General features: G+C 39.1%; 1 protein-coding gene across 1 annotated transcript in view; it reads left to right on the top strand.

The window, feature by feature from the left end:
• Positions 1–19,608, top strand: part of CWF19L2 (CWF19 like cell cycle control factor 2) — a 112,418-nt gene extending 92,810 nt beyond the window's left edge. The window contains exons 15-18 of the mRNA XM_075198821.1: positions 6,533–6,688; positions 10,869–10,949; positions 17,162–17,263; positions 19,338–19,608. Coding sequence (XP_075054922.1) covers positions 6,533–6,688; positions 10,869–10,949; positions 17,162–17,263; positions 19,338–19,478 — 480 coding nt within the window. The 3' untranslated portion in view covers positions 19,479–19,608. The remainder of the gene's footprint in view (positions 1–6,532; positions 6,689–10,868; positions 10,950–17,161; positions 17,264–19,337) is intronic.
• The last annotated feature ends 7,788 nt before the right edge of the window (positions 19,609–27,396 follow it).

Here is a 27,396-nt window from a genome sequence, read left to right as displayed (position 1 = left end):
TTCACCACCACATTGCTTACAAGGGTAGAATTCAAACATTCACATACAGTTAGATCATACTAGGTGTCTCCTAACCCTTATGTATCAGAGACAAAAAATTATAGATGGGTAACAAAAGTCTTACCCCTGCCACCGCCTGAGGCCGTATTCCAGAGGGTATACCTAAAAATCAAATTAAAAAGGAAGACGCTATGTTCAGCCTGGATGTGGGTGTGGTTCTCTAGGACTTAATTCTGACACCCCGCATTCCACTGCCTCCCTTCCTCGTTCTTCCTCTTTTAGCCCATTCTTCAATACGTTATTGTGTGTTTTAATAAGGGCATAGGTTAATCTGTTTGGTTTAAGATAAATTACATATGTTGATAGATAGATATAGATATGTTATTTATCGTAAACCAAAACGAATAACCTATGCCCTTATTAAAACACACAATCACCTTAAAAAAATAAAAAAAATAAAAAAATTATATATATATTATTATTTTATTTATTTTTGTATTTTTGTATTTTTATTATTTTAAATGATATGGCAGAATAATACACGAAGGGCTCTCAACTAGATAAATTGTTATCTCATACCCTACCATATTCATACAATATTAAATATAAAATCAAATGCCTAATAACGAATAGAAATTGAGTACATATTGAAAGAATAATTATAAAACATTGTTAAAAACATAGTGGTATATTTGCTAAACTGCGGGTTTGAAGTGGAGATGTTGCCTATAGCAACCAATCAGACTCTAGTTATCATTTATTTAGCACATTCTACAAAATGACAGATATAATCTGGTTGCTATAGGCAACATCTCCACTTTTTCAAACCCAAAGTTTAGCAAATATACCGCATAGTATCCACAGCTGCATCATTGATTGAGAATGTTATATAAGCAAATATAGTTACAAAGGAGGCCAGCTCACCTCACTCCTTTATAGATTTTATTCTGTAACATAACAAATGATAATAAATATTAATATATTTAATGAACCACCTCACTCCCCGTGAGGATAACTATAGCCGAATTTGGGGTCCGTTTTGCCAATAAACATTTGTCATTGCAAGGGGCATGAGACAGTTCTATTAACAAAGAGTTTGATGTCTCACTTCACCTGTTGCGGATGATAATAGGTGCAAGCAGCAGCTTTTCCTTCCCCTTCTGCAGGAGTATTCTTTAAGCGGGTATGATTGCCGCTGTGGCGATAAAACACATAGCTGGATAGGGGATTCCTCATCCCCTAACTGTAGCATTCCAACCCAGAGAACTCTTTTTTTTTTTTTTTTTGTATATTTTGTTAACACAGATGATTCCTTACATGGTGAGAGTATGATAATAAGCTGCTATATCCTATATCTCAGTTAGTTATTATAAAGTATTGAATAGAAGTCCACAATCTCAGTCCTCTGATAGCAGGTACTAATGGTTAAAGTGCACTTAAAAAGTGAAAGTAAAAGCACAATATAATTTCAATCTCCAGCAACTGTCTCTCTCTGACACGTTTCGTCACGTGTAGTGACTTTATCAAAGAAATGTAATTCATCATGAATGCATCTTTAAAACATCACAGGTTTAATGTGAAGTATACTTTGGCCTGTGATGTTTTAAAGATGCATTCATGATAAATAACATTTGATAAAGTCACTGTGGCCAAACGCGTCAGGGGGCCACTTGCTGGAGATTGAAATTATACTGTGCTTTTACTTTCATATTTTAAGAGCACTTTCACATTAAACCTAACTTGTGAAGTGCAATTCACACAAATGCTTTAAATAACTTTTATGAATTTAGTGTTAGTGGCTTTAAAGTTAGTAAAGAACTGTATGTGCTGTGATTTCCTGTTTTCCACAGTTTTACAATCCCTTTTGTAAATTTTATAAATATATGTTATTATATATATATATATATATATATATATGTGTATATGTATATGTGTATATGTATGTGTGTGTATATATATATATATATATATATATATGTGTGTGTGTGTGTATATATATATATATATATATATATATATATATATATATATATATATATATAAATAATCTCTGTCTCCTAACTGATGTTACCAGCAATTTGTGTAATCAAGCCCCACCTCCGCCTACTACATTAGAGAGGTTGGTGGTATCCAGGAGGGAGCCCTGCCTGTCTCCTACAAATCTGGAGTCTCCCGAACATTCCGACAGAGTAGGCAAGTATGTTGGCTGTGGAAAGTTTGCAGAAATGTTAATGATTAAAAAAAATAAAGCATTTCTATTATGAATTTATGAGGACTCCGCAGAGGTTAAAGTGCCCCACTCTTTTGTAAAGTGGGGGCAGCTATTTTAAGGCCATGACCAATAATCTTGACAATTATCGTCAGCATTTATTATAGGGCACCACAGATTCTTTAACATACAGGAAGTTGTAACATTCTTGTGACTTTTGTGAGCAAGAACAAACAAATATAATTCAATGTCTCTAACCTCCTTGTAATGCAGAGTAGTTTAATTATGCGTTTTCCATTTTAAATAATCATTTAATCTCTCAATTATAAATTCACAACGGACAGTCACTGGGTTACGTTTGCCAGGCCTCTGCCTTTACCCTAATGGCAAGAAAAACAAATATGCACTTATTGCAAAAGACGGAGCAGAATTTTAATGGGCAACCAGTGGTTTTAATTTTAAGATGCTGAAGATCTTTATTGTACATGCGAGCGAAAAAGAAAACAGGGATTGTGGCATGTTTAATTGAGATGAGGGTTAAACGATGTCAGGAGTGGGGAACGAAGTTCTACCACTTAACCTGCTACCGCTAACAGCACGCTGCACATTTCCAGAGAAAATTCTCTGCATTAAATAGGAGCGGACCCGTTTGTCATGAAAATGACTTTACAGAATGAACAAGTAAAGGTCAATTAGCTGCTGACAAAGTGGTAAGGAAATCATTTGTTTTTATGAAGTGTTTGGAATTAAGAAGCAGTCTTTTATATTTCCTATTTTATAATTGCTCATTCCTCCCCTCATTAGAATGTCTGTAGTGTCTGCAGTCGTTTGTGGTAACATGTAAGTAATTTGTAGGCTGTGGGCCCTTCAGTGGCAGCGGTCCTTTTTTTTTTTGGTTGTCATATTAGAATATACAATTAAGACTCCATTATTCTGCTGATTAAACAATCTGTTAAACCTCACATAAGTGGAAGCAGCCATTTTTTATTTTTTTTATTTTTTTTTGAGCTAAGGCATAATCCTATGAATTCGAACCAAGCATTACTCCGTATGTCTTAAATGTTCACAAAAATGCATGTGGCAATGAAGGGGTGTTTTTAGGTGAGGGGTCGGGGAAGCTTCAAAAAGAACACGAACACCCCCGAGGGTATGTGGCTGCCCTAGCACGGGGCAGCCACACCCCCTTTTCGGAGGTGTTGTAGCGGTGGCCCGAATGCCAGACATGGAACGTTGGGGGGTTGTATTCCACATCACCTCAGGAAACCAACATCTGAATGTGCCAGCAGTGTTCTCTACCAATATTTTTTAGTAAGAGCAATTTTATTGGCGTGATAAAAGCTGTTACCTTCTACATTATCTCTGCACTTCTTACTACAGCCCACAAAATGTCTGCCTCCCATGTGTGCAGTGATGTCACTAGTTTCTGCCTTCTCAGTAAAGTAGTCCTGTCACCTACACACAGTGGTGTCTGCCATTTTGAGAATGCAGCCTATTAAGTTTACTTTGGACTGCGGTATGAAGGACTTAGTCATGTCAGTGGTTCCTAGTGAATTGATAGTCTTAACGTCAGTGTAGCGCACACAATATCTACCTCCATTGTGTGTAGGAGACGGGTACACTTAAACTCAAGCATTTTGTACACAGAGATTCTAAATCCGACAACTAGAGATGCTCAGGCTTGGTTCCTCGAGAACCGAACACACCCGAACTTAGGGGATCTGATTGCCAAGCCGAGCCAGCTCGGTACTGTCACGCGCCCTCAGAATTGAAAATGAGGCAAAAGTCATTGTGACGTCATTGGATCTTGCGAGTTTTTAATTCCTTTTAAAGATCCAACATCACAGAGGGTGGGAGGGAGGAAGGACCCCCACTTAGCTTTTCTTCCACTGCTGTGTGCCAATGTTTCCTAGATGTGCTAGGAACTGCTGTGTGTTTGTGTCATTGCTCTGTCGCTTACCATCCAGCAAGAATCCTGCATTATTTGTTTGAAAATGTCTGAAAATAATATTGTGACCTGTGAGGTGCTCTAAATTGACTGCAAATCACCTGAAATTAGTGTTATTGAGGTTAATAAAAATGTAGGAACAAAAAAAGAGCATAATTATGTGATTTTAGCATATTTTAGGATTTTTTCTAAAAAATCAAAAACCAAAACACACGAGGGTGGTTTGGCCAAAACCAAAACACGAAGCTAATCCAGATCCAAAACCAAAACCAGTTCACGGGGGTCAGTGAGCATCTCTACTGACAACATTACTCATTAAAAAAAAATTGATTTGAGTGACCACAGCATTTGGGTTATTAACATCCTTAATCTTTGTTTTGTGAGGATACTGCTAATACTCCAAGCCCACGCCCCAAGTAAGAGGTGATTACTGTATGTAGAAATACTTGATGTTAAGAATGTTGTCATTTTCGCGGTAACGCGCCGGAACGGGCCGTGAATGCAATCCACGGTACCGCAATAACATAGATTTTCATTCGCACCCCATAGGGTTGCGAAGGAAAATCTGCGTTATTGCGGTACCGTATTACCGTCAATACTGCACACTTTTAATGGTAACGCACGTTACCGCGGACCGGAAACCTAATTGAATACGCCCCTTAATGTCAGCATTGTGACTGTTGATATTGTGAAAGTCGACAATCAAACTGTCGACATTTTGAAGCTGTCACCAGAACCGAAGTGTCGGCATTCAGCCTGCCAACATTTCATTGTCCGAAATATGACCGCATCCCTCATTTTTCATTACTCATCTTTTTAACACTCAAACTGGTATTGAGAACAGGTACAATAAGCTCAGTGCTATCTAAAATTATCCAAACATGTCACTTCCTTGCCTGGGGGGGCTTATATAAAATTATATGTTTTGATCATTTAGTGAATATAACACAATGTGCTGCAAATGATAGCAAACGTAATTAAATTCTATGTAACGTGAGCATAAACATTATTTAATGTTCTCTATCTTTTTATTAACATAACTTTAATTATGTAGATTAGTGAAGACAATGACATACTTCAGAATGAGGTTTAATAGACCCTACAATGGATAATGTATTTAAAGGGGAACGCCAGTTAGAACAAAAGAACTATTTTCTTCCCCCCATAGACCTTTCTGCACTTCTGGATTCCCACATCTTCCAACATCCTTACACAGAACTTTAACATTAAGGGTAGTAGGATCATCATCATCACCAGTTATTTATATAGTGCCACCAATTCTGCAGCGCTGTACAGAGAATATCTGTTATTCACACTAGTACTTGCACCGTTGAAGCTTACAGTCTAAATTTTCTAACACACACACACACTATGGTTAATTTTTGTTAGCAGACAATTAACCAACTAGTATGTTTTTGGAGTCTGGGGGGAAACCGGAGCACCCGGAGGAAACCCACGCAAGCACAGGGAGAACATACAAACTCCACACAGATGGGGGAGGGGGATTTGCAGAGTAGTGCGGCGGATGTGGAGCAGGTAGAGAGGAAGAAAACTCTTGCCTTGGCTTCAAGGCCAGACTAAAGCTGTGATAGATAAGTGAGGGGAACATCAGATGGTCAAGGCAGGAGATGAGAGAATGTATAAGAGGTTTGGGGGTATATTTACTAAGCGGCGGAGGTTCGTCGGAGCCGCCGCTTGGCAAATCTACTCCTTGGATTCCTTTTTGTATAAGAAACTATCATATTCAAGCAGTATTTTAATGGTGGGCATAAACACACGGTGTGCCTTATTATTATGTATGTTGATCTGTTCTGTAAATCCAATGTATTTATTTGCTGTTGTGTTCACATTTGACTTTATATATCTTTATATTTTTTGGTTATATAATTTATTTATTTTTTTTCACAGTGGTTTGAAGTAGTTTTATGAACATGTTCTTTTGGTTTGTATTTTAAAGAGAAATCTTTCTTCCAAAACCTTTTAAACAACTCTGCTCAACACACACTGTTAAGATTAAATATGATGCACTAGTCGCTCGATGTGAAGGGTCAGTGAAGACTCCTAACATTTTCTTGCTGGGCTCCTGTACACTAGTCCTGCTTGCCTGGACCTGCCGTCGGTTCAACTTCCTAAGTGCAATCCTCATTTGCCCATGGAAGTACAGATGAGAGGGGCATTGACAACAGCTTTGCTAGTTTGAATCAAGGCGAGCAGGAGTGTTAAAGGTGAACCTAGCATGGGATCATTGGAGGCCTTACAGACTAGGTGGATTTTGTGACGTTCACATCTAAGAGAAATAAAATACCAATTTACGTGTAACATGGTGAATTGCAACCAATACAAGTTGTTATTTTGTTTGTTTTTTTCATGCCATCTAGATGTTCCGGAAAGCTTTGGTCAGAATGTTTGCAGAAAAAGGATTGGACTGTGTTTTTCTTGAAATGAACATGAACATAAAAAAGCGTTTTCATCTGGTCTATGAATGTATCCCCCTTCCAAAGGAAATAGGAGATATGGCACCGATTTATTTTAAGGTTGGTAACCCTTAGACATCATGGAGTTAACAGTTTTTTTGTATATTAAAATATTTAGTACTGTGTTTTCTTTTCTTCCAGCAGTTTTTTTTAAATATAAATCATGTTATAAAATGTATGCTGATTTCTTCTGCCTGGAAACAATGTTATCGTGTTGCTAATCCCGGCAGCCAGTGCTCCTTATACATTCTCCGTGACCCCAGCAGCCCGTGCTCCTTAAACATTCTCCCTGACCCTGGCAAACAGTGCTCCTTATACAGTCTCCCTGACCCTGGCAACCAGTGCTCCTTGTACAGTCTCCCTGACCCTGGCAACCAGTGCTCCTTATACAGTCTCTCTGACCCTGGCAACCAGTGCTCCTTATACAGTCTCTCTGACCCTGGCAACCACTGCTCCTTATACAGTCTCTCTGACCCTGGCAACCAGTGCTCCTTGTACAGTCTCCCTGACCCTGGCAACCAGTGCTCCTTGTACAGTCTCCCTGACCCTGGCAACCAGTGCTCCTTATACAGTCTCTCTGACCCTGGCAACCAGTGCTCCTTATACAGTCTCTCTGACCCTGGCAACCAGTGCTTCTTATACAGTCTCTATGACCCTGGCAACCAGTGCTTCTTATACAGTCTCTATGACCCTGGCAACCAGTGCTCCTTATACAGTCTCTCTGACCCTGGCAACCAGTGCTCCTTATACAGTCTCTCTGACCCTGGCAACCAGTGCTCCTTATACAGTCTCTCTGACCCTGGCAACCAGTGCTCCTTATACAGTCTCTCTGACCCCGGCAACCAGTGCTCCATATACAGTCTCTCTGACCCCGGCAACCAGTGCTCCTTATACAGTCTCTCTGACCCCGGCAACCAGTGCTCCTTATACAGTCTCCCTGACCCCGGCAACCAGTGCTCCTTATACAGTCTCCCTGACCCCGGCAACCAGTGCTCCTTATACAGTCTCCCTGACCCCGGCAACCAGTGCTCCTTATACAGTCTCCCTGACCCCGGCAACCAGTGCTCCTTATACAGTCTCTCTGACCCTGGCAACCAGTGCTCCTTATACAGTCTATATGACCCTGGCAACCAGTGCTCCTTATACAGTCTCTCTGACCCCGGCAACCAGTGCTCCATATACAGTCTCTCTGACCCCGGCAACCAGTGCTCCTTATACAGTCTCTCTGACCCCGGCAACCAGTGCTCCTTATACAGTCTCCCTGACCCCGGCAACCAGTGCTCCTTATACAGTCTCCCTGACCCCGGCAACCAGTGCTCCTTATACAGTCTCCCTGACCCCGGCAACCAGTGCTCCTTATACAGTCTCCCTGACCCCGGCAACCAGTGCTCCTTATACAGTCTCCCTGACCCCGGCAACCAGTGCTCCTTATACAGTCTCTCTGACCCTGGCAACCAGTGCTCCTTATACAGTCTCTCTGACCCTGGCAACCAGTGCTCCTTATACAGTCTCTCTGACCCTGGCAACCAGTGCTCCTTATACAGTCTCTCTGACCCTGGCAACCAGTGCTCCTTATACAGTCTCTCTGACCCTGGCAACCAGTGCTCCTTATACAGTCTCTCTGACCCTGGCAACCAGTGCTCCTTATACAGTCTCTCTGACCCTGGCAACCAGTGCTCCTTATACAGTCTCTCTGACCCTGGCAACCAGTGCTCCTTATACAGTCTCTCTGACCCTGGCAACCAGTGCTCCTTATACAGTCTATATGACCCTGGCAACCAGTGCTCCTTATACAGTCTATATGACCCTGGCAACCAGTGCTCCATATACAGTCTCTCTGACCCCGGCAACCAGTGCTCCTTATACAGTCTCCCTGACCCCGGCAACCAGTGCTCCTTATACAGTCTCCCTGACCCCGGCAACCAGTGCTCCTTATACAGTCTCCCTGACCCCGGCAACCAGTGCTCCTTATACAGTCTCTCTGACCCTGGCAACCAGTGCTCCTTATACAGTCTCTCTGACCCTGGCAACCAGTGCTCCTTATACAGTCTCTCTGACCCTGGCAACCAGTGCTCCTTATACAGTCTATATGACCCTGGCAACCAGTGCTCCTTATACAGTCTATATGACCCTGGCAACCAGTGCTCCATATACAGTCTCTCTGACCCCGGCAACCAGTGCTCCTTATACAGTCTCCCTGACCCCGGCAACCAGTGCTCCTTATACAGTCTCCCTGACCCCGGCAACCAGTGCTCCTTATACAGTCTCCCTGACCCCGGCAACCAGTGCTCCTTATACAGTCTCCCTGACCCCGGCAACCAGTGCTCCTTATACAGTCTCTCTGACCCTGGCAAACAGTGCTCCTTATACAGTCTCTCTGACCCTGGCAACCAGTGCTCCTTATACAGTCTCTCTGACCCTGGCAACCAGTGCTCCTTATACAGTCTCTCTGACCCTGGCACTCAGTGCTCCTTATACATTCTCTCTGACCCTGGCAAACTGCTCCTTATACAGTCTCTTTACTCTGGAAACCTGTGTTCCTGACACTGTCTCTCTGACCCTGGCACCCAGTACTACTGATACATTCTCTCTGATCCTGACAACTAGTTGTACAGCTCACATTCAACCTGGTGCAGCGTACATTTTGGAGCACTCTAGCAACCAGTTTTTACTCTACATTTCTATTCATCTGGCAACCAGCATTCATCATACATTTTCTCTACCCAAGCATCCAGCAGGCGATCTCTCTACACCAGGAAATTGGCATATATTCTTGGGGTTGAGAATAGATTCCGCCCTACCCTTCTAGTCACCTTTCATCGCACATCCCCTCTTACTCTCACTACCAGCTTTCAGAATGCATTCTTGCTAACCATGGCAACTAGTCTTCACTGTATATTGTAGCCAGGCCTGGCTGCCAGGTTGCTCCATAAACTCTCTCACCTTGGCATCCACCTTTAACATACATTGTATCTGGCTCTAGCAACCAATGCTCAGCACACAGTCTGAAGACCATGGCAGCTCTTATTATCTCTTATTCTGGCAGCTGGTGTTCATTGTACGTTCAGGGCAATCCTAGCAACCACCTTTCCGCACACATCCTATAAGCTCTGGGCTCCAGGGATCAGTACAACATAGCAATAGAGGTGAATAAATTGTATTTTGTCAGAATCTGTAAGGAACTGGAAGGAACGATTTGCAGATTATGTATAATATAACTTTACATGGAAAAGCTATTGTAAATGTTATTTTTTGTTCTATCAAAACAAGCTTCACACAGCAATTCTTCTACAATCAATTTTGCCTAAATGTCATCTATTTTTTTTTCAAGAGTTTAATGAAATGACTTTACATGCGAGTTATGAATGCAATATTGATTCTTGTTGTTTCGGAATAACTTCTTATTTGAAGAAACTTTAAGTCTTCACCACAGGAACGTCTTATATGATATTCTGGAGTAATATTACACCTGAAGTCTTGTAGCAGGCAGGCTAAAGATCACATCTTTTCAATCAGGCAACAATTCCGTATATAGAAGGATTTTCCTGCAGACTTACTTAAAACTCATTATCAGAGATCTATGGCTGGATATTGCAGAAATGAATCACAGCTCAATGTATTCAGCAGCAGAGGTGAAATGCATTGCAAATAGAACTCTGGGGTGTTCAAGAACACATCCACATGTGGCTTCGCAGAATGACATTGAACCCAGGCAAGATTTCATTAGGCAAAACGTGTCGCCATTACATTAACTCTTGACAATGGCTGTCCTCATTGCCTCCTCTACTGCTACCCTTTCTGTTATGTCATAAATATCTATTGCATTTTATCTGGTAATGTCAGCAATACTCAATTGTAAGACGATCTCAATCACTGTGTGGTTATAGGATTTTGGACTACATCTTTTCTACCCTTTAAACAGGCAATTCTAGAACTTGTCTAATTGTAGCTTAATTCAGTGGTTCCCAAACTGCACCTCGACCCCCTGGGGTGCCACGGCAATGTCACAGGGGTGCCATGGCCAGGGTCAGTGGTAAGACGGTGGACTACTATTATTTTGGCTTAGGGGAGCTTTGAAAAAATGATGTAGACCATCCGGGTGCCTTAAACTTAAAGTTTTAAAAATACATTCATTCCAATATCATTTGGAAAGAATTGAGCTGCTACTTTAATGTCAACAAGGATGTTAATTCACAGTAAAATTGCCTCCTTACAGATATGATTTTTGTTTTTGTCCCAGAAAGCAATAATGGAATCTGATGAGGAATGGTCCATGAATAAGAAGTTGATAGATCTTTCTTCAAAGGATATTCGGAGATCAGTGAGTACCATGGTAGTTTAAATATTGTCTGTCTGTCTATCTAATACATTATATATATATATATATATATATATATATATATATATATATATATATATATATATATATATATATATATATATATATTTACCATGTCAATGCATCCTCTTGTCTGTCGATGGTTCTGTTTCTTTCACACTTAGGTATATATGGATGTATATATATATATATATATATATATATGTATGTGTGTGTGTGTGTGTGTGTGTGTGTGTGTGTGTGTATATATATATATATATATATATATTTACCATGTCAATGCATCCTCTTGTCTGTCGATGGTTCTGTTTCTTTCATACTTAGGTATATATGGATGTATGTATATATGGATGTATATATATATATATGTATATGTATATATAAATATATATAAAGTACACCCTCTTTCAAATCTTTGTTAATTATGGCTTTGTAGTTAAAACAATCTAGGCATCATCAAGTCTTATAATATTATAAATCTAATCTCACATGACTGGTAACCCATAACAGCTTTTATGTTGTCATTATTTATTCAACAAAAAAATAAACCAACAGAAGAAGTCATGTGTGAGAAAGTATGTACACCTTTTCTTGTTCCATACCTATAAAGAAGTTAATTTGAGCCAGGTGATCCTAATCAAGTGTTGTCCACCTCTATATAAAAGCATAACATTTGACAGTTTAGGCTGGACCAATCAGGTTTGTGTTCGCACCAGGCCAAGGTGAAGACATCTGCTGTGAGATTAAAAAAAGCAAATCTTGCTGCTCATCAGTCTGTAAATGGGTATAAGGCCTTTTACAAACAATATTCACTCAGTGTAGGATGATGGACTTTAAATTATTTACAATAAGAATATTGAAGCAGTTGCCAGTCCTCCAAGTAGTGGGTGTCCCAAAAATTCACCACAAGATCAGACCATATAGTGTTCCAACACATTGTGAAGGAACCAAACGATATATCCAGAGATCTACAGGTCTCTGTCACAGTAAATGTTAAGGTTCATGACTCTGCCATGAGAAGAAGACTGAACAAGTAAGGCATTTGTGGATACCAAAGTATCCTAAATGAGAACACGAGGCCATCTGTCCGAGAGTTAAAGGTTGGCTGAGATTAAATCATGTTACAGGTCAGTGATGCTGAGCACACCAACAAATCTACAGTTAAATAGCTGGGGGGGGGGGGGGGGTCAAGGTTTTGGAATAGTCAAAGCCCACATCTGAACTCCACTGAGATGCAGTTGTGGTTTATTCAGTGCATAACGAAATATCCTCAAACATTAGTGAAAAGAAGCAGTGTTGTAAGAAGAAGAGGGCTAAAATTCCTCATATACGATGTTCAAGACCGATGAATGCTTACTGAAAATAAGGAATTTGTGTTATTACTCTTCATGTTTATAGATCTGTCTTTTCACGTGTATCTGTCTATCTTTTCTATATCCTATTTATATATCATTCTTATGTTTCCTTGTCTATCTCTCCCTGTCTGCATGTGTTTCATTGTCTGTCTTTCTAACTGGTTATGTTGAATGTTTGCCTTACACAAAGCAGCATAATGGCTTAAAGAGTAGAATAGGTTGAGTTAGTAGCCACTAACCGTTTGTGGTGAGCTCAGCATTTATTTTATATATTTAGGTAAAAAGCATCCTGTTTAGTGTACAGATCCACTTTAAGCAGGTGAATCCGCCGGCCAATTCTGATCTAACCTGTGGAATTTCCGGGACATCTGCAGTGGATGACATGAATATTGTTTAAATTATTTTAATGATCTGCCCTTTAAACAGGTACATAAAGCGGTGTTGTTTAGAACGTCAATCGATAATGATATTGCAAATCACTGTAATTAAAGCCTGTAGTAAAGTTGTTCTAATACATCTACTAGTGTGCTGGAGAACTCGGCCTTCCTGTATCAAGTAACTTTGAAAACATACTCCATTAGATTACCAGAATAGACCTTAGCAGCCAGGGCGTGCAGTGTGCTCTGCCTCCTTTCTCTGTGTGGCCCCTTTGGTGACTGTGGGGCCGCAAGTGCAGCCCTCCACTTCTGTCACGGTTTTGAACTACAAAATCTAAGTCTGTTTTACAGTGCTAAATTGCTAGCTTATTGTTTGTGATTACCTCTATTTTCTATTTGTATGATTTTTGTGGAGCAAGGATACATTTTCTCCACTATTTCTTAGATGAGAACATCAAATGTGATCTACTTTAAGTGATATATTAATGTGTTTTCCAGTAATGTTATCCATCATCTGCACAGATCACTGTGTCTTCAGCCTGCAATGCTTTGCTATTCATATGCCACTGTAGACGTCCGGTCTCTCTATATCCACTCATGTACATTATACGTCCTTCTAAGGAGGTCGAGCTGTCTGCAGCTTTTCCTATAATGACAAATCTCACAATGTCTAAATCAGCCCGTGGCCTCTCTTTGACATTTTCAATGTCAGATTTAATGTTCGTCTCACAAAGACGCCTTTTACTTTAATCTTTTTCTCACTTGTTGCTCATGTAATATTTTTGAGTTTTCAGTTTCCCATTTATTTTTTCTTGTCTTTATTTCTCAAAACTTTGTTAACAGTTTTGTAATAGTTATTGCTGGTTTTATTTTATTACGCTTTTATATAGTTGTATCTGATGGATCGCACTTGTTTTTTATTTGATTTTGTTACTGCTAGCTTAAAGGCTAGAAATAAAATTGTAATTAGAATAGTTAATTGCTTTTTGTTAATAAATCTGTATTTGATGTTTTGTAGATACCATTGTGGGGTTGTGACTTTAACTAGGTTTTATAATGTAGACCATCATATGTCATGCACTAAAATCTTAGCGCAAATAATTATATTTTGAAGCCGGTGGCTAGATTTACTCATATATCTACTTGGTTTTATTAATGGAAGATGGAGCAGGCTTTTGGGCGGTGATGTGGAAATACTGGACATGAGATTGCCATACAGCAGTGGTCAGGGAACAGGGGTAAATTAACCCAAATGGGGGGAAAATGAAATTCCTGGGGGTAATGCTAACGATTCACATGCTGTCAGTTAGATTGTAGACCCCTTTAAATGTGAAATTGCTGTTGTACCAGAAGAGCCTCAAGGGTTAGCAGAGGCACTTCTTGAGCTTCAATTCAATAATGAAGCACGTATTGCATTTGAAAACAAAGCAGATCTGTCATATCTTTGGATGTCAACAGCTGCAAAGGCATTTAAAATTGCACATGAGGAGGCAGTCAAAAAGTTGCTGCCTTTTGCAACAACCTACCTTTGCGAACAAGGATTTTCCACTCTAATGAACATAAAACAAAGCAGAGAAATCGATTGGACGCTGAAGACTGTATCCAAATTGCTCTGATATCAAAATGCCCCAATATTGATGCTCTCGTATCAAAAATGAGGCAACATCATTTCTCCAAAATCTAACGTTTTGAAGTTGAAGCTTTCAAAGAAATTTTGAATAGATTCAATAAAATTTTGAATTCCAATAATTAATAATATATGATTTCCTTCCTTTCAAATCAAGGGGGTAACGTCGACGTATCTAAATATATTTGGGGGTAAAAGGTAAAAAAGTTCCCTGACCCTTGCCATACAGTAACCTGAAAACTTAAAAATCACCCAAACATTATTTACTTATGAGTATAAATATATGTCCTATGCCTTTTTCCTCCTTGGCTGCATCGTTCTTTCATTACACTGATGTGGATATATCTAATAACAGTTCCCAACACTTGGGCTTGGACAACTCTACTGTTTTCAGACCATTCTATGCCGGCTCTCTTATCTATGGCACCATAGTGAAGCTCCAGGCACTGTAGAAAGGCATGATGGGAAATGTTCTTCGCATGAGAGCAGCTTTCAGAGATGAAAGTAGTCCCAGATGGTATTCGACATGGAACACGTTACATACAGACACTTTTAGAAGCTATTTTGCCAAGGCCAAATAGACTAAAACAGAACATTAATAGGAAAGGTGTAAAGTCCTCCTTTAGTATTTATATTATGATTATTATTATTATTATTATTATTATTAATTTTTATTTATAGGGTGCCACTAGGTGTCCGTAGCGCCGTACAGGGACAAACAATTACAATACGAGGTGAGACAGCACGGTACAGTAAACAATGAGCACAGTCACTCAGTAAGCTCGAAGCACAGCTAGAGGGGGGGGGAGAGAGGGAAGATCCGCATACGACGGAGCCCAAGAGGGAGGGCGCGGATGACCAGGAGAACCCCAGAGGGGTGAGGAGGGAGCGAGAGGGTTCGGAGGGCAGAGGGTCCTCGAGGAGGAGGGCTAGGTAGCTGGAGAGCAGAGTTAGAAGTGGTGGAAACAGGAGGAGAGATGGCCCTGCTCAGGTGAGAGTACAATCTAAGGATATAAACCGATGTGATTTTGATTATCTTTTTGATATATGTACACACCTCGGCTGACTTTAGGACTCATCCAGACAGAAATTAGCTGTCTTTTGAGTCCAAATTGAATACATAGTGAGAAAAGTATGGGGAGTATAGGGTAGGACGGCAATGTCTTCTCATGATGGCGTCCATGCCTCGAAGGCTTAGAGACCAATCGACTTCTGTCATGCACTGTTGCCCGTTGTGTTCCATTTGGAATATGATGAGTCCAGAGTATAAATGGAGATAGGTATTGGTTGCTGGCCAAGGGTGTTTATATCAAGGATCAGTTTTTCAAAATTGTCGATTTTCTGAGATTTTTCCTCCGGGATTTAAATTGGCAACTTTATTAGATGCAAAACCAGGAGTTTTCCAACCCAAAACCTTGGGTTTTGCATTTAATAAACTTTCCATTGTAAATCCTGGAGGAAAAAATCATCTTTTTTAAAAAAAACGATCCTTGATAAATAAGTGTTTTCTGGTGGGAGAGAAGTGTTGTTGACACTTTGTTACTGGGCATTTGCACATAGTGGGCCTGATTCATTAAGGATCTTAACTGACTGTTTTTTCATGTAGCAAACAAATACTTGATAGCTTATTTGTACACTGCAATTTAAAGTTGATATCTGTGTGCTACATGAAAAAATAGTCAGTATTTAACTTATGTGCAAAACAGAATACTAATTTGCACCCCTTGCATTGTAACATGGTTTTGTCCAGGAGACTGAAATAAGAAGTTTCCTAAGTTAAGATCCTTAATGAATCAGGCCCAGTGTTATGAAATTCCTCTTAACCATTTACCACCTACAATATATTAATTCCATATGTAAAGGCATTTCACAGATACCATAAAAACATCTTGAAATGATCAAAAAAAAATGTATTTATAGATCATACTAACTGGTGTCGTGAGCACTGAAGGCCTTTCTCAGGTCTCTACTTTGATCTCTTTATTTTTAGATATATAAGTAACATAAAAGGAACAGATCCGATGTGGCTTATTAAAGAGAAGAAGAAAAATCTCCTGTGCCAACTAAAATTGAGATCTTATTTTTTTTGAGCCTGAAAGGCCTATTCACCTTTTGACATTATATGGCTCTTGGTTCCATTCACATATCATCAGTGACTCATTCCACACAGAATCCTGTTTTACAGCTAAGCAGGAGAGTTGCTCTGGGGATGAAATGTTTTGTGCCATTAGCTCGCTCAGTCCTTGCCTCGATGTGACACCTATCATTGACCGTATACTTTCAGAGATCCAACTAATCTTCCTTTTGAATTACTTCTGTCATTATAGTAGTGGTTATGTGCTAGTTCTGCTCTGTGTATTATGGCTGGTTTAGGTTAAGCGTATATTTATACAAAATACTGAATATTGGTTTCTTTCAGGAAGGAATGACCTATATGGGAAACTTGGTAGATGAGGAAAAAAATAGGACAAACATAAAGTTACAGTTAACATTCAGCAGAGTGAGCAAAGCCTTAAATCATTAAATACCTCTGATACTTATATGACATGTAATTTACTATATTGTGTCACCTTTTTTATTTAAAGCTGCATAGCTGTAATGTCATCATGGTCGATATTACGGGAGTTTATGGTATCATCTCAGAAAAGTCTAAAATCTCGACTTCTTTTTTTCCAATCTCAGGAGCACTGTGCATTCATTCCAGGCTCCTTACATGACGTAGCACTGAAAGTAAATTTAGCTTTAATTCCATTGACATTGTTTTCTGGATTGAAAAATAATTTTAATGATTTTTTGTTTCTGTTGTGTTTTTTTCTTTCTTTTTTTTTTGCGAAGGTTCCAAAAGGTTTGCCGTACTTTTCTGTGGATTTTGGGCTGCAAGGAGGATTTGCTCACGTTATTGAAGATCAGAGCAAGTTTCCACATTACTTTGGCAAGGTATTTTTATATCCTATCACCATAAAATGCAGTGTGTCGGTTATTGATTTGTTGAATAGGACAGATCATTTATGAACATTCCAGGGGTTTACTCCCTCTGTTGAGTTAACAGGAAGATGGGGATCAGCTAGAAACAGAGTGGGAGTGGGGGCTTGTTCATATTAGTAAAAAAATAAAAATCAGTGCTTTATCTGCTGTTCCTTTAGCAGCATTCACTGCTTTACACAGATGGAGCAACTGCTGTCGCTGACATCACTGATAAGCGCATCCTCTGTGCACACTAGGATTCTAGGTAGCCCTAGAATGCAGCTTATTCTATTTTTGTAGAGTGCCGCCATAGAGCAGGAGTATAACATGCATTTACCATAGATATCAGTAGCTGTTACGGGCATCTGAGTTTTGATGCTTTTTCTGTGTGTACAGTGCCCTTTCAATAGGTTCTTGCAGTAAACACAATTAACAATATAATGACACATTGGGGGAAATTCTATTAAAGAGGATACATTTAAATTTGCGGACATGTGTCTTTAGGGTGCTCTTCCTTTGTATTCCTTATTCTGTAACGTTATGTGGCCATTTCCAACCCTCCCCCCCAAATACACACTTTGCTGCTTATTTTAATGAGTAACAGAGTGCGTAGTTGGTGCCACAGAAGAACCTGACTTTGAAAGAAATATGTTCTATATGACTTAACATTTATTCTATGAAAGCCCTTTTTTAATGAAGCTGAAAAATCTATTTTTAAGGGCGAAAAGGTACGTTTTTTTTCTCTCCTACTATTTATTTTTACATCTGCTTTTATTTTGGCTGCCTGGTATGTCACTGTTTTATCCACGTCCCTGTTTTCCCCATTATCCTACACTCTTGGCGTGCTGAGGTCTCTTACAAATCAGCAAGTTTAATTTTTGTAGGAAGTATCTTTGTCAATTGTTTAGATTCTTTGTTAGAAGGAGAAATACTGTAAACACATATAATTGCTTAACCATCCTTTGGTAAATTCCTCTTGATGACTATGGTCTATTAGTGGAGCTTTTTTCCCCAAATAATATTAGATTAAACTACAGGTATATATTTACCCTGTAAACAACCCAAAGTCTATTCTATTATATAAGCCGTGTCATTATCCAGCCAATGCCCGTGAGGTTGGGCACACTAAGTAACGCTATAGGGCCTGATACGTTAAAGAAAGTAAAGCAAAAAAAGAAGAGTAACTCTGAACCGTGGCAAAGCTATGTTGCAGTGCAAGGGCTGCAAATGAGGTTATTATTTTGCACATAAGGAAAATACTGGCTGTTTTTTCATGTAGGACACACACACTTGATAGCTTTATTTGTACACTGATATTAAAAGTTGATCTAGGACATGCCCTACCCCAGCTATAAATCTGTCCCCACATTTTAAATGTACCTCCCCCTCCAATGCAACATGGTTTTGCCAAGGTTCAAAGTTACTCCTTTATTTTGCTTAACTTTCCTTAATGAATCAGACCTATAGTGTTTTAAGCTGTATTAGAGTTAGTTATGTCCGCAGCACAGTGGATTTCTGTAGTAAACCTGTCCTCGATCCTCACTGAAGCACTGAATGAACACAAAACAATGTATTTTATAGTCTGCAAAGCAATACCAGTCACCAATGGCTTTTTTATTGCTGTCATCTGATAATACTGCTGCAGCTACAATTGTTGTTCTGCTACTTTATGTATCATGTGTTCCCTGCACCATTTAGATTGTAAGCTCATTTGCCCAGGACCTTATCATGTCATTGTGTGTTCTTTGTTTGCGTCATTATCCCCTCAATGTACAGTGCTACGTAATATGTCAGCGCTTTAAAAGTAAGGGATAATAATTATGCTTTATAGTTTTATGATAGGTCTGCCTTAACAGATATAATAAAATTAAACAAACTGGCTGAGTTACAGCTGCAGGTCAGAGTTTGATCCTTGTTAAGTGCGTTCAATAATGAGATCCTGCATTGTTCTTTGTTGTACTTGGGGAAACTTTCCTGATTTAATAGCAAGTCAGTGCAGGAACAGAACGGCAGCTGCTGACCGGTTTATGGTGTTTGTGTCTCGCAGGAAATCATTGGTGGCATGCTGGATCTGGAGCCAAGAGTCTGGAGGAAAGCTGTTCGGGAGAATTTTGATGACCAGAGGAAGAAAGTTTTACAGTTCGCCCAGTGGTGGAAGCCGTTCGATGTCACAAAAACAAAAGACTAATTTTTAACACTGCAGGGTTCCTCTGTGTGTGTTTTAGTTCTTCGTATACTCCTGGATGTGTCTTTTTTTATTTTATTTTTATTAATTTTGGTTTAGAACAAAATCTACCACGTTTCCTTATTAAATATTTTCTAATTAAAACATTTTGGAATGTGTTTTTAATGTGTAATGTTTTTGTATTGTATTATACCTCAGTGATTTCACTGGTGCCTCATGAATTGATTGACTGCTCTCATGAATTATGATTCATCTCACAAATAGGCTGCATTCACAGTGTGCAGGTGACAGTTTAACATCTATGTACGAGGAGATCATCTGTATTATTTTCTGCCATGCATCTGATAAAGAACTGACAGCATATTCTTAGGTATTTGTAATCTGCTGATAAGGGAGAGCTGACAAGTGTCTTAATTTACCCTGTAGTGTTTCCGCTATTCCAGTGCTCTCCTGTTCTTTCCATAAGTAACACAGCAGGAGCAACAAGTTAGTATAAAAATAGTACTTTAAGGAAAAATGGGTAAAAGCAGAATTTCAGTAGTAAGTGTTAAAAACAGTGTGTTCCAAAAGCAAGCAGGTAAATTACAGAATGCGTGAGGTGGTCTCAACTGGTTGTATAGCAAAAATCCAAAGTTATCGGCGCCTAAATGTACCCAAAGCTTAGGAGATTAGAGAAAAAAAATAAAGAAAAAAATTAATAAATACACAAAAAAACAATAAAAAGAAAACAATACAAGAGTCCACAGTTCTTTTTCCAATGTGATCTTCCCCAAAAATCTTATTGGTAATGATATGACTTATAGCTTTATATCTGGAAATCTCAAGTCCAAAGTGACAAACACCTCACCATCACCTCCGTGTTAATGAATAAAATGGATTCCTACCAGACAGTAGGTAATCATAAACATTCAAAGGTATCTTTGCCTTCTTCTTTCCAGATAATAAATGGACATAAGCATTCAGAAATGTCTCTATAATCTTCATCCTTCGTCCAATAAGCTCATTAGAGGAAGCATGCAAAGAAATGAAAGTGGACAACTCTAGCGTAATAAAGTCACTACTTCCAAATTTATTTCTATAAAATAGTTTTATAAAATGGTAAAAAAGAACTTGGATTATGTAGGTTCTTAAGGTTTTTTTCTTTGTTTATCTTGATAGACTTTTGAATTAAACATGTTGCACACGCACCTGGACCACTTCATACCGGGACAGTATAAAGGGGTCGGGACACAGCCAGAGGGAAACAGCGAGTCGCGGAGGCTAGAGGCACTGCTGCAGCTCGTAACAGCCCTTAGGCTTGTCCCACTAAGCAGCTTCTGACAAGAGCAGGACAGGGTAGTAGTGAATTGAGGACATAGAATGATGCCAGGGAGTTGACAGGGTAAGGAAATCGCAACACTGTATCATAGTTGGTACATGAGCCAAATGTTATAGTTACTAGCAAGGAAGTATAATCTGTAACCAGCCAAGGTAAATAACAGGTGGCCGGAATAACAATAACTGGTCCAGACAAGATGAAGTAAATGTGTTTATTAGAGGAACGGACAGACGTGTGCACGGCAGAGTTTCAATCAACTATTACTATGTGAGAGGGAGGAGTATGTGACAAGTTGCACAGTATCTCTATTAATTTTCTTTGGCTTTTTGATTTGTTCCCAAAATGTAAAAAAACAAAATGCATCACAGTGAATATGCAGGTACCAAGTCTGCTGCAAGTTCACCGTTCAGTATACAAAGCTATTAAAACTTCTTTTTTTTTTTCCTCCCAAAAGTAAAGAGCTGGAGATGGATTGACTCTGTTTTCCATTTCAATGTTCACCTAGGAAATAAAAACTCTTAACCTTTTCTATCCCCCAATGCAAAAGATAACAAGATTAGAAAATTGAATTCTTCCCATACAATGCTATGTAATCAGAAATTATATTTCTAGGGGAGATTACACTCTGTAAACTAAAATGTATTGCTAGGGACACAGAAATTTACTTTTTATATGTATTATATTTTGCAGAGCCTTGGCTTATGGAACTTTTATACATGTTTCAATACTTTTATATTTGTATGTAAATAGAGCGAATACATCTATTAGTTAAATGGAAAATATCACAATTGATAGTATTGTTCACATGATTGATTTTTCCAGAGCTTAGCAAAAATGCAAATAGAATCCTGAAACGTATTGCTGTGTATGATTACTAAATAAGAAACATGAATGTTGTTTCAGGCCATAATTTATAGTATGTATAATTAGTTCCCAATTGCTTTATTGTTGGATAAATGATTGAGCTACAATATGATTCTGCCAGGGATGATATACTGTAGATCAGTGATGGGCAAACTTTTTCAGGAGCATGCCAAATAAAAAAGAAAAACTTTAGGCGGGCCAATATAATTTATTAAAAAACTCAAATATTGAAATATAAAATATAATTTTTTTTGAATGGGACGGGAGGGTGTTATATAGCAGTGTTACCTCTATAAGTGCAGCGATCGTACAGACACAGCACTTATTTCAGCAGGTTGTTGCAGATCCATCTTTCTGGTGAGCCACTAACTGACAACACAGCAGCCAATTGATTCCCGCCTTAGTATATGGCCCAGCCCATCTCTTCTCACATGACTTTCAGCCATTAGGGGGAGGGCAGGTGTTTGAGTGATTGACATACAAAGTGTCTTTTAGGAAGGAGGATAAAGTGTAATGGAGGAAATAGCTGGGAAGGCATAAAAATGAAGGTTCTGACACACAGGGTCCTAATAATTTTATGCATATTTTAATGAAATTTTTTAAAATATTGGCGTGCCGGATAGAACCTCTAAGTGGGCCGGCTCTGGCCCGCAGGCTATAGTTTGCCCATCACTGCTGTAGACCAATGCATCATGATATTTGATCGCTTACATATAGGTCATGTTCTTTAGCAGTCATTGTAGTTTGTAAATTGAATTGCATCGTAGAATTCACATCTTGCCCGTTCTTGGGGCGATTAACTGGTTTCAGATGTGACCTAGTATGTCACTTTTTATTTTAAGTTTTGATGGTATGCAGCCCTAGTTGGAGGTCTCCGTTTTTAGGAATTCATGTTCTGCAACCATTGTGTTCCTCCCTTTTGATGTTATTTTTAGAACCACATAACTAGAGGTAGCACAGAACATTTTATGGGTCTATCTGCAATGTACTAATTTTCATTTAATGGTCATGCCTCCTGCTTTTTCTTGTGCAGTGTTTAGTTATGCTGACAACTATCACGGAGGATGTTATTCACTAAATCAAGAGTGGCCAACCAGTCAGAGCCTAAGAGCCAAAAAATATCTATACAGGCGACAAGGAGACAGCTTTACCTTGTATATGTGTGTGTATATATACACACAGTATAACCATGTACATACATACCATACACACTTACATTTAAAATATAACATAATTTACAATATCTTGCTAAGTGAAAAAAAAGATATTCAACATTGCCAAAATCTTCAGATTAATTATAAAAATTGGCACAGCTCTTACCCTGCTTCTGTGTCCAGCAGAGGAGGGTTCAATGGGTCCTTATAGTCTCTTCACAGTAGCGCATGCTGATTTTGTTTCCACAATCGCTGTGGAGGGAACTGTTGAAGGGATAAAAAGAAATCATAAATGGGCAGCATGCTCTTCAGCTTTTGTCACATTCCCATTCGATCTCCCCATGTGTCCCTTACATACACATAAGCCTCCCCACCTCATCAGACCTCCCCACATACCCCATACATGCCATGGGATCTACCCACATTCCTCATACATGCCATCAGACTTCCACACATGCTCCTTGCATGCCCATCGGCCTCCCCACATACCACCAGATCTCACCAAATGCCCCTTAAATGCCATCAGACTTCCCACATTCCTCAAACATGTCATCAGACATCCACACATTCCAAAGATCTCCCTAAATGTCATCAGATTTCCTTACATGCCCAGCATGCTCCTTACTTACCTGTCACACCTCCCACACAGACACGAGAGCACACTCCATAGGAAGTTGGAAGAGCATGCTTCACTCTCTTCTCTTACTTCTCTGATTGGATTGCCAGTGATAACGTGCCCTCCCTGCATTATGCAGAGGAGGTCACATGACACGGCTGCCCTTGGTCAGACGAGCAGCCAGGTGCTTTCAAATCTACGGCTGTCTGCCCCTGAGCACTGTGCATAGATGATACTTCCGGCCAGCCGGGAAGGAGCCACAATTCGAAGCTCAGAGAGCTGCAGGTTGGCCACTAATGCATTATCATCATCATCATCGTTTATTTATATAGCGCCAACATATTCCGTAGCGCTTTACAATTGGGGACAAACATAGTAAACTAATAAACAAACTGGGTAAAACAGACAAAGCGGTGAGAAGGTCCTGCTCGCAAGCTTACAATCTATTGGACAATGGGAGTTTGACACAAGGTTAAGTTTACATTTGCAGTCGGCCCAGCTAGACTGCAAAGGTAAAAGTGACTCATAAGCTAAATGATCATTATATTAACTAAATTGTGGTCTAAGATCTTAATCTGCAAATCAGCAACCAGTAACATCTAGTCAACTTCCTTAAAGACTATAGGATTTGTCTGCATAAGAGAACAGCCAAGACAGATAAACAGTTGCCCATCATCTCTCTTGTAACACTGAAGACCCCACGTATTCAAAATGATAATGACACTTTGCTTCTACGAACCCTAATGTAGCTTCTCTACTGCTATTGGTATACACAAAAATATCCTTAAAAGAGCAAGAGGCTATTGTGTTAATGACATCTACATCAATGCCGACTAGGACATACAGCATCGGTCTCTCTTCCAAAATTAGAATGTAAGCTCTTAAGAGCAAGACCGTCCCTGCCCTTTGTTTTAATGTCTGCATTTACTTTGTCTACCTTGTATGTCCTCTTTTCTCCACTGTCCGGTGCTGTGTAGCACTGTGGCGCCTTTCGAAGCAGCAATCATAATGATTCCATAAGTGTAACAATGACATCTATAGCACCATATTGCCTATGATGAAAACACAGTTCACAATCTCCATAGACATTGATCCCTGATACAGAAGAGAGATCAACAATAAGAACATGCCACAAGCGTGTTGGGGGAGTGCGTTCCTTTGTTTTTCAGAGGTGAGTTAACAGACATACCCATTGCTGAATTTTCAGTAGAGCATTTTGACATGAACCACATTGTTGGACTCTCCAGCTCTTTAAACTATGAAGTAAACATTGGACCTTATCTGTGAAGGCTGCAGAGGAAAGAATACTTTGTTCAGCAACAACAATCATTTATTAACAAAATTATGGCTCACCATCAGCCCCAATAATTTTAATGGCATTTTACATCAGACCACAGAACTATGAAGACAGTGGTAGACACTGCTACGTTTTTTTTTTTTGTATGCCTTCTGTGGTAATTCAAACCTATAAAGTTGTTTAAAGCATGGCATGTTCATATACACTTAATATTATTTTAGTAGCTGCAGATATTGCAAACAAACTGCATAACACATTTAAACTCCAAAAGTAATCAACAAGGGAGTACCAGCAGGACAGTGTTCAAGGAAGTCTGAGAATGAGAGGATCAAAGAACCCAGAAGGAGATCATATGATGTAAAGAGAACATTTTGTTCATAGTGTCCACAGCAAAACTCCATTTTGAATTGGTAACCCTTTTTCAACTACTGATGTCTATTGCTCTCCATTATTAAAGTCATTTTGTCACTTACCAATAAACATTGTCCAATGTGATTATTGTGGTTCCAACGCACAAAGATATTTAATTGCAAAATATAGATTTACAGCAAGCCATCATAACGCATAAAATATAATAAAGCAGGAAAGTAAAAAAATCTGAATACATTACATTTTCGCTAGCGCTTCACCTGGGCCCATGTCCATGTAGTTTTCCAGTCAACAAGGTAGAGAAAAATGGCCCAGGGAAGCTTGCTTATATGCAGATTCAGTTAACAAAAAAACACTGATGATGTCACTATGTATACAGATAACACATAGAGAGGTCTTCATTGGTCCAGAGTTAACAATGTTCCAGTTGTCTGCTGGTCATTTGATCTTCAACAAAGGGTGGGGGACAACTTCCCCCAACTGTTGTCTACTTGTCTTCCCGCCAAATAACCAGTTCAAACTGACCCACCAAACAAAGTACTTTTGAGTATTAATCTCATTTTGTTCATAACTTGCGACTGCTAGATGTAATCGCTACTCTGTCGAAACCGGGTTAATGCTCGTGAAATAAACTTTATAATTAAACTCTTTACCTTTTTGGGGACCTGAATCATGAATACCTTTACTATAGTTTTGTCTATGTATAAATAATCTCTAATACATTTTACTAATAAATAAATGTGGATTGGAACCTTAATACATTTTTTAAGTTTACAAGTGTAACTGCGAATGTAAATGTGTGTGTTATTAATCCGTGCGATTGCGTCATAACATGTGGCGTACTAATCGCAATCACGGTAAAACAATATTAATTAATTTGGTTTACTTCATCCAATTATTTGACTTTCACACCATTAACTAAATTCAATTCACTCTGTTTTTGAGAGATATGACACATTCGATAGAGGATTTCTTTTTCTAAGAACCTGCTAGTGATGTTCAGTCATCAGTCTCTAGAAGAGGGTGGATGATGACAAATAAATTTTCACACCTAGTGATCCAGGACTCTGCCTGATCACAACTCTGAAGATGTATGTCAGGACATCCGTCAACCACTGACCGGAAGTTGGGTAGGACCGCTACTGGTGAAAAATGTACTCATCAAATGACAAGCCTGGAAGCCGTAGGGATGAAGTAAATGGGAATAGCTGTGCTTAACTTGTCCAAAGGGAGAACCATCTGTAGATGATATTTTGCAAAACAATTTGAATAAAAAGATGCAAGCCTGGGAGAAAAGTCCTGAAAGCAATAAAGCATCCTAGAAGAGGATCTGTGAACTGTAAGTTTGTGTTTCAAAGCATGTTGATGCCAAAATGGATAGGAAGTGACAGAAGGTCTGGAGTAATGTCGAAGGGAGTGTTAGAGGAAGTGGTTCTCAATGGGCAGACAAAGAGAAGGTGTGACTTCTTACATTGAATGTACTGTAGCTAGATAATTGGCCACATAACATCTGTAATTATCTAGACCACTCAGACAGGCCCTAAGATATGGGTTTGGTTAGAATCTCCTGCTCCATTCTGGGTGACTTTGAGTTCCAAAAAACAATACATTTGCATTTATCCCTCTGTATTAAGGAAACAAACTGGAAATGTGCAAAATAGATTTAGGATTTCTACTGTATCATCATCTTGGCATGAGAAATCCTACCAAGCAATGAAAAGTTATGTTTTCCACAGACGCATGTCTGCTTTACGCTTGGAGATAATTGAAGTATAATTTTTGCCATACAATTAATTGTAGTCATGGGTAATATTAACACCTAGTACATGATTGTCTCTGTCTGCCAGAGAAAGCTGAAGTTTATATTGAGCTGTGTTTTTTCCGAGGGACAGTCAGACTGAGTGATTGGGATTTCATAATGTTAATTTTGTAGCCTGATATCGACTTCAAGTCTGCAAGAACTTGTATCGGGTTTGGAAGGGAAGTAAGGAGGAAGTCATAAAGATGATTGTATTGTTTTCAATAAGGCTAGTTATTGATCAGAAATGCCCACCCCATTCCTCTGATATCTGTATGACTTAGCATATAGATTGTTGCTAGGAGTTCTAAAAATAAAGCAAAGAGTGAAGGGGGGAAGGTTAGCACTGCTTAAAATTGGAAAATGTCCAAATGAATACCCATATGAGAGAGGGGTCTGGAATTAGTGTAAAGTTTTTAGACTTCAGTCAGGAAACAGGCAAACTGAATTAAAGTCTGACACATGTTTCCCCAGTCTAATCTTTTGTAGTCTTTTTGAGCATCTA

This window comes from Mixophyes fleayi, chromosome 2, assembly GCF_038048845.1.
Source record: "Mixophyes fleayi isolate aMixFle1 chromosome 2, aMixFle1.hap1, whole genome shotgun sequence".
NCBI lineage: Eukaryota > Metazoa > Chordata > Amphibia > Anura > Limnodynastidae > Mixophyes > Mixophyes fleayi.
Note: the sequence above shows the minus strand (reverse complement) of the source record. Positions and strands in the feature narration are given on the sequence as shown.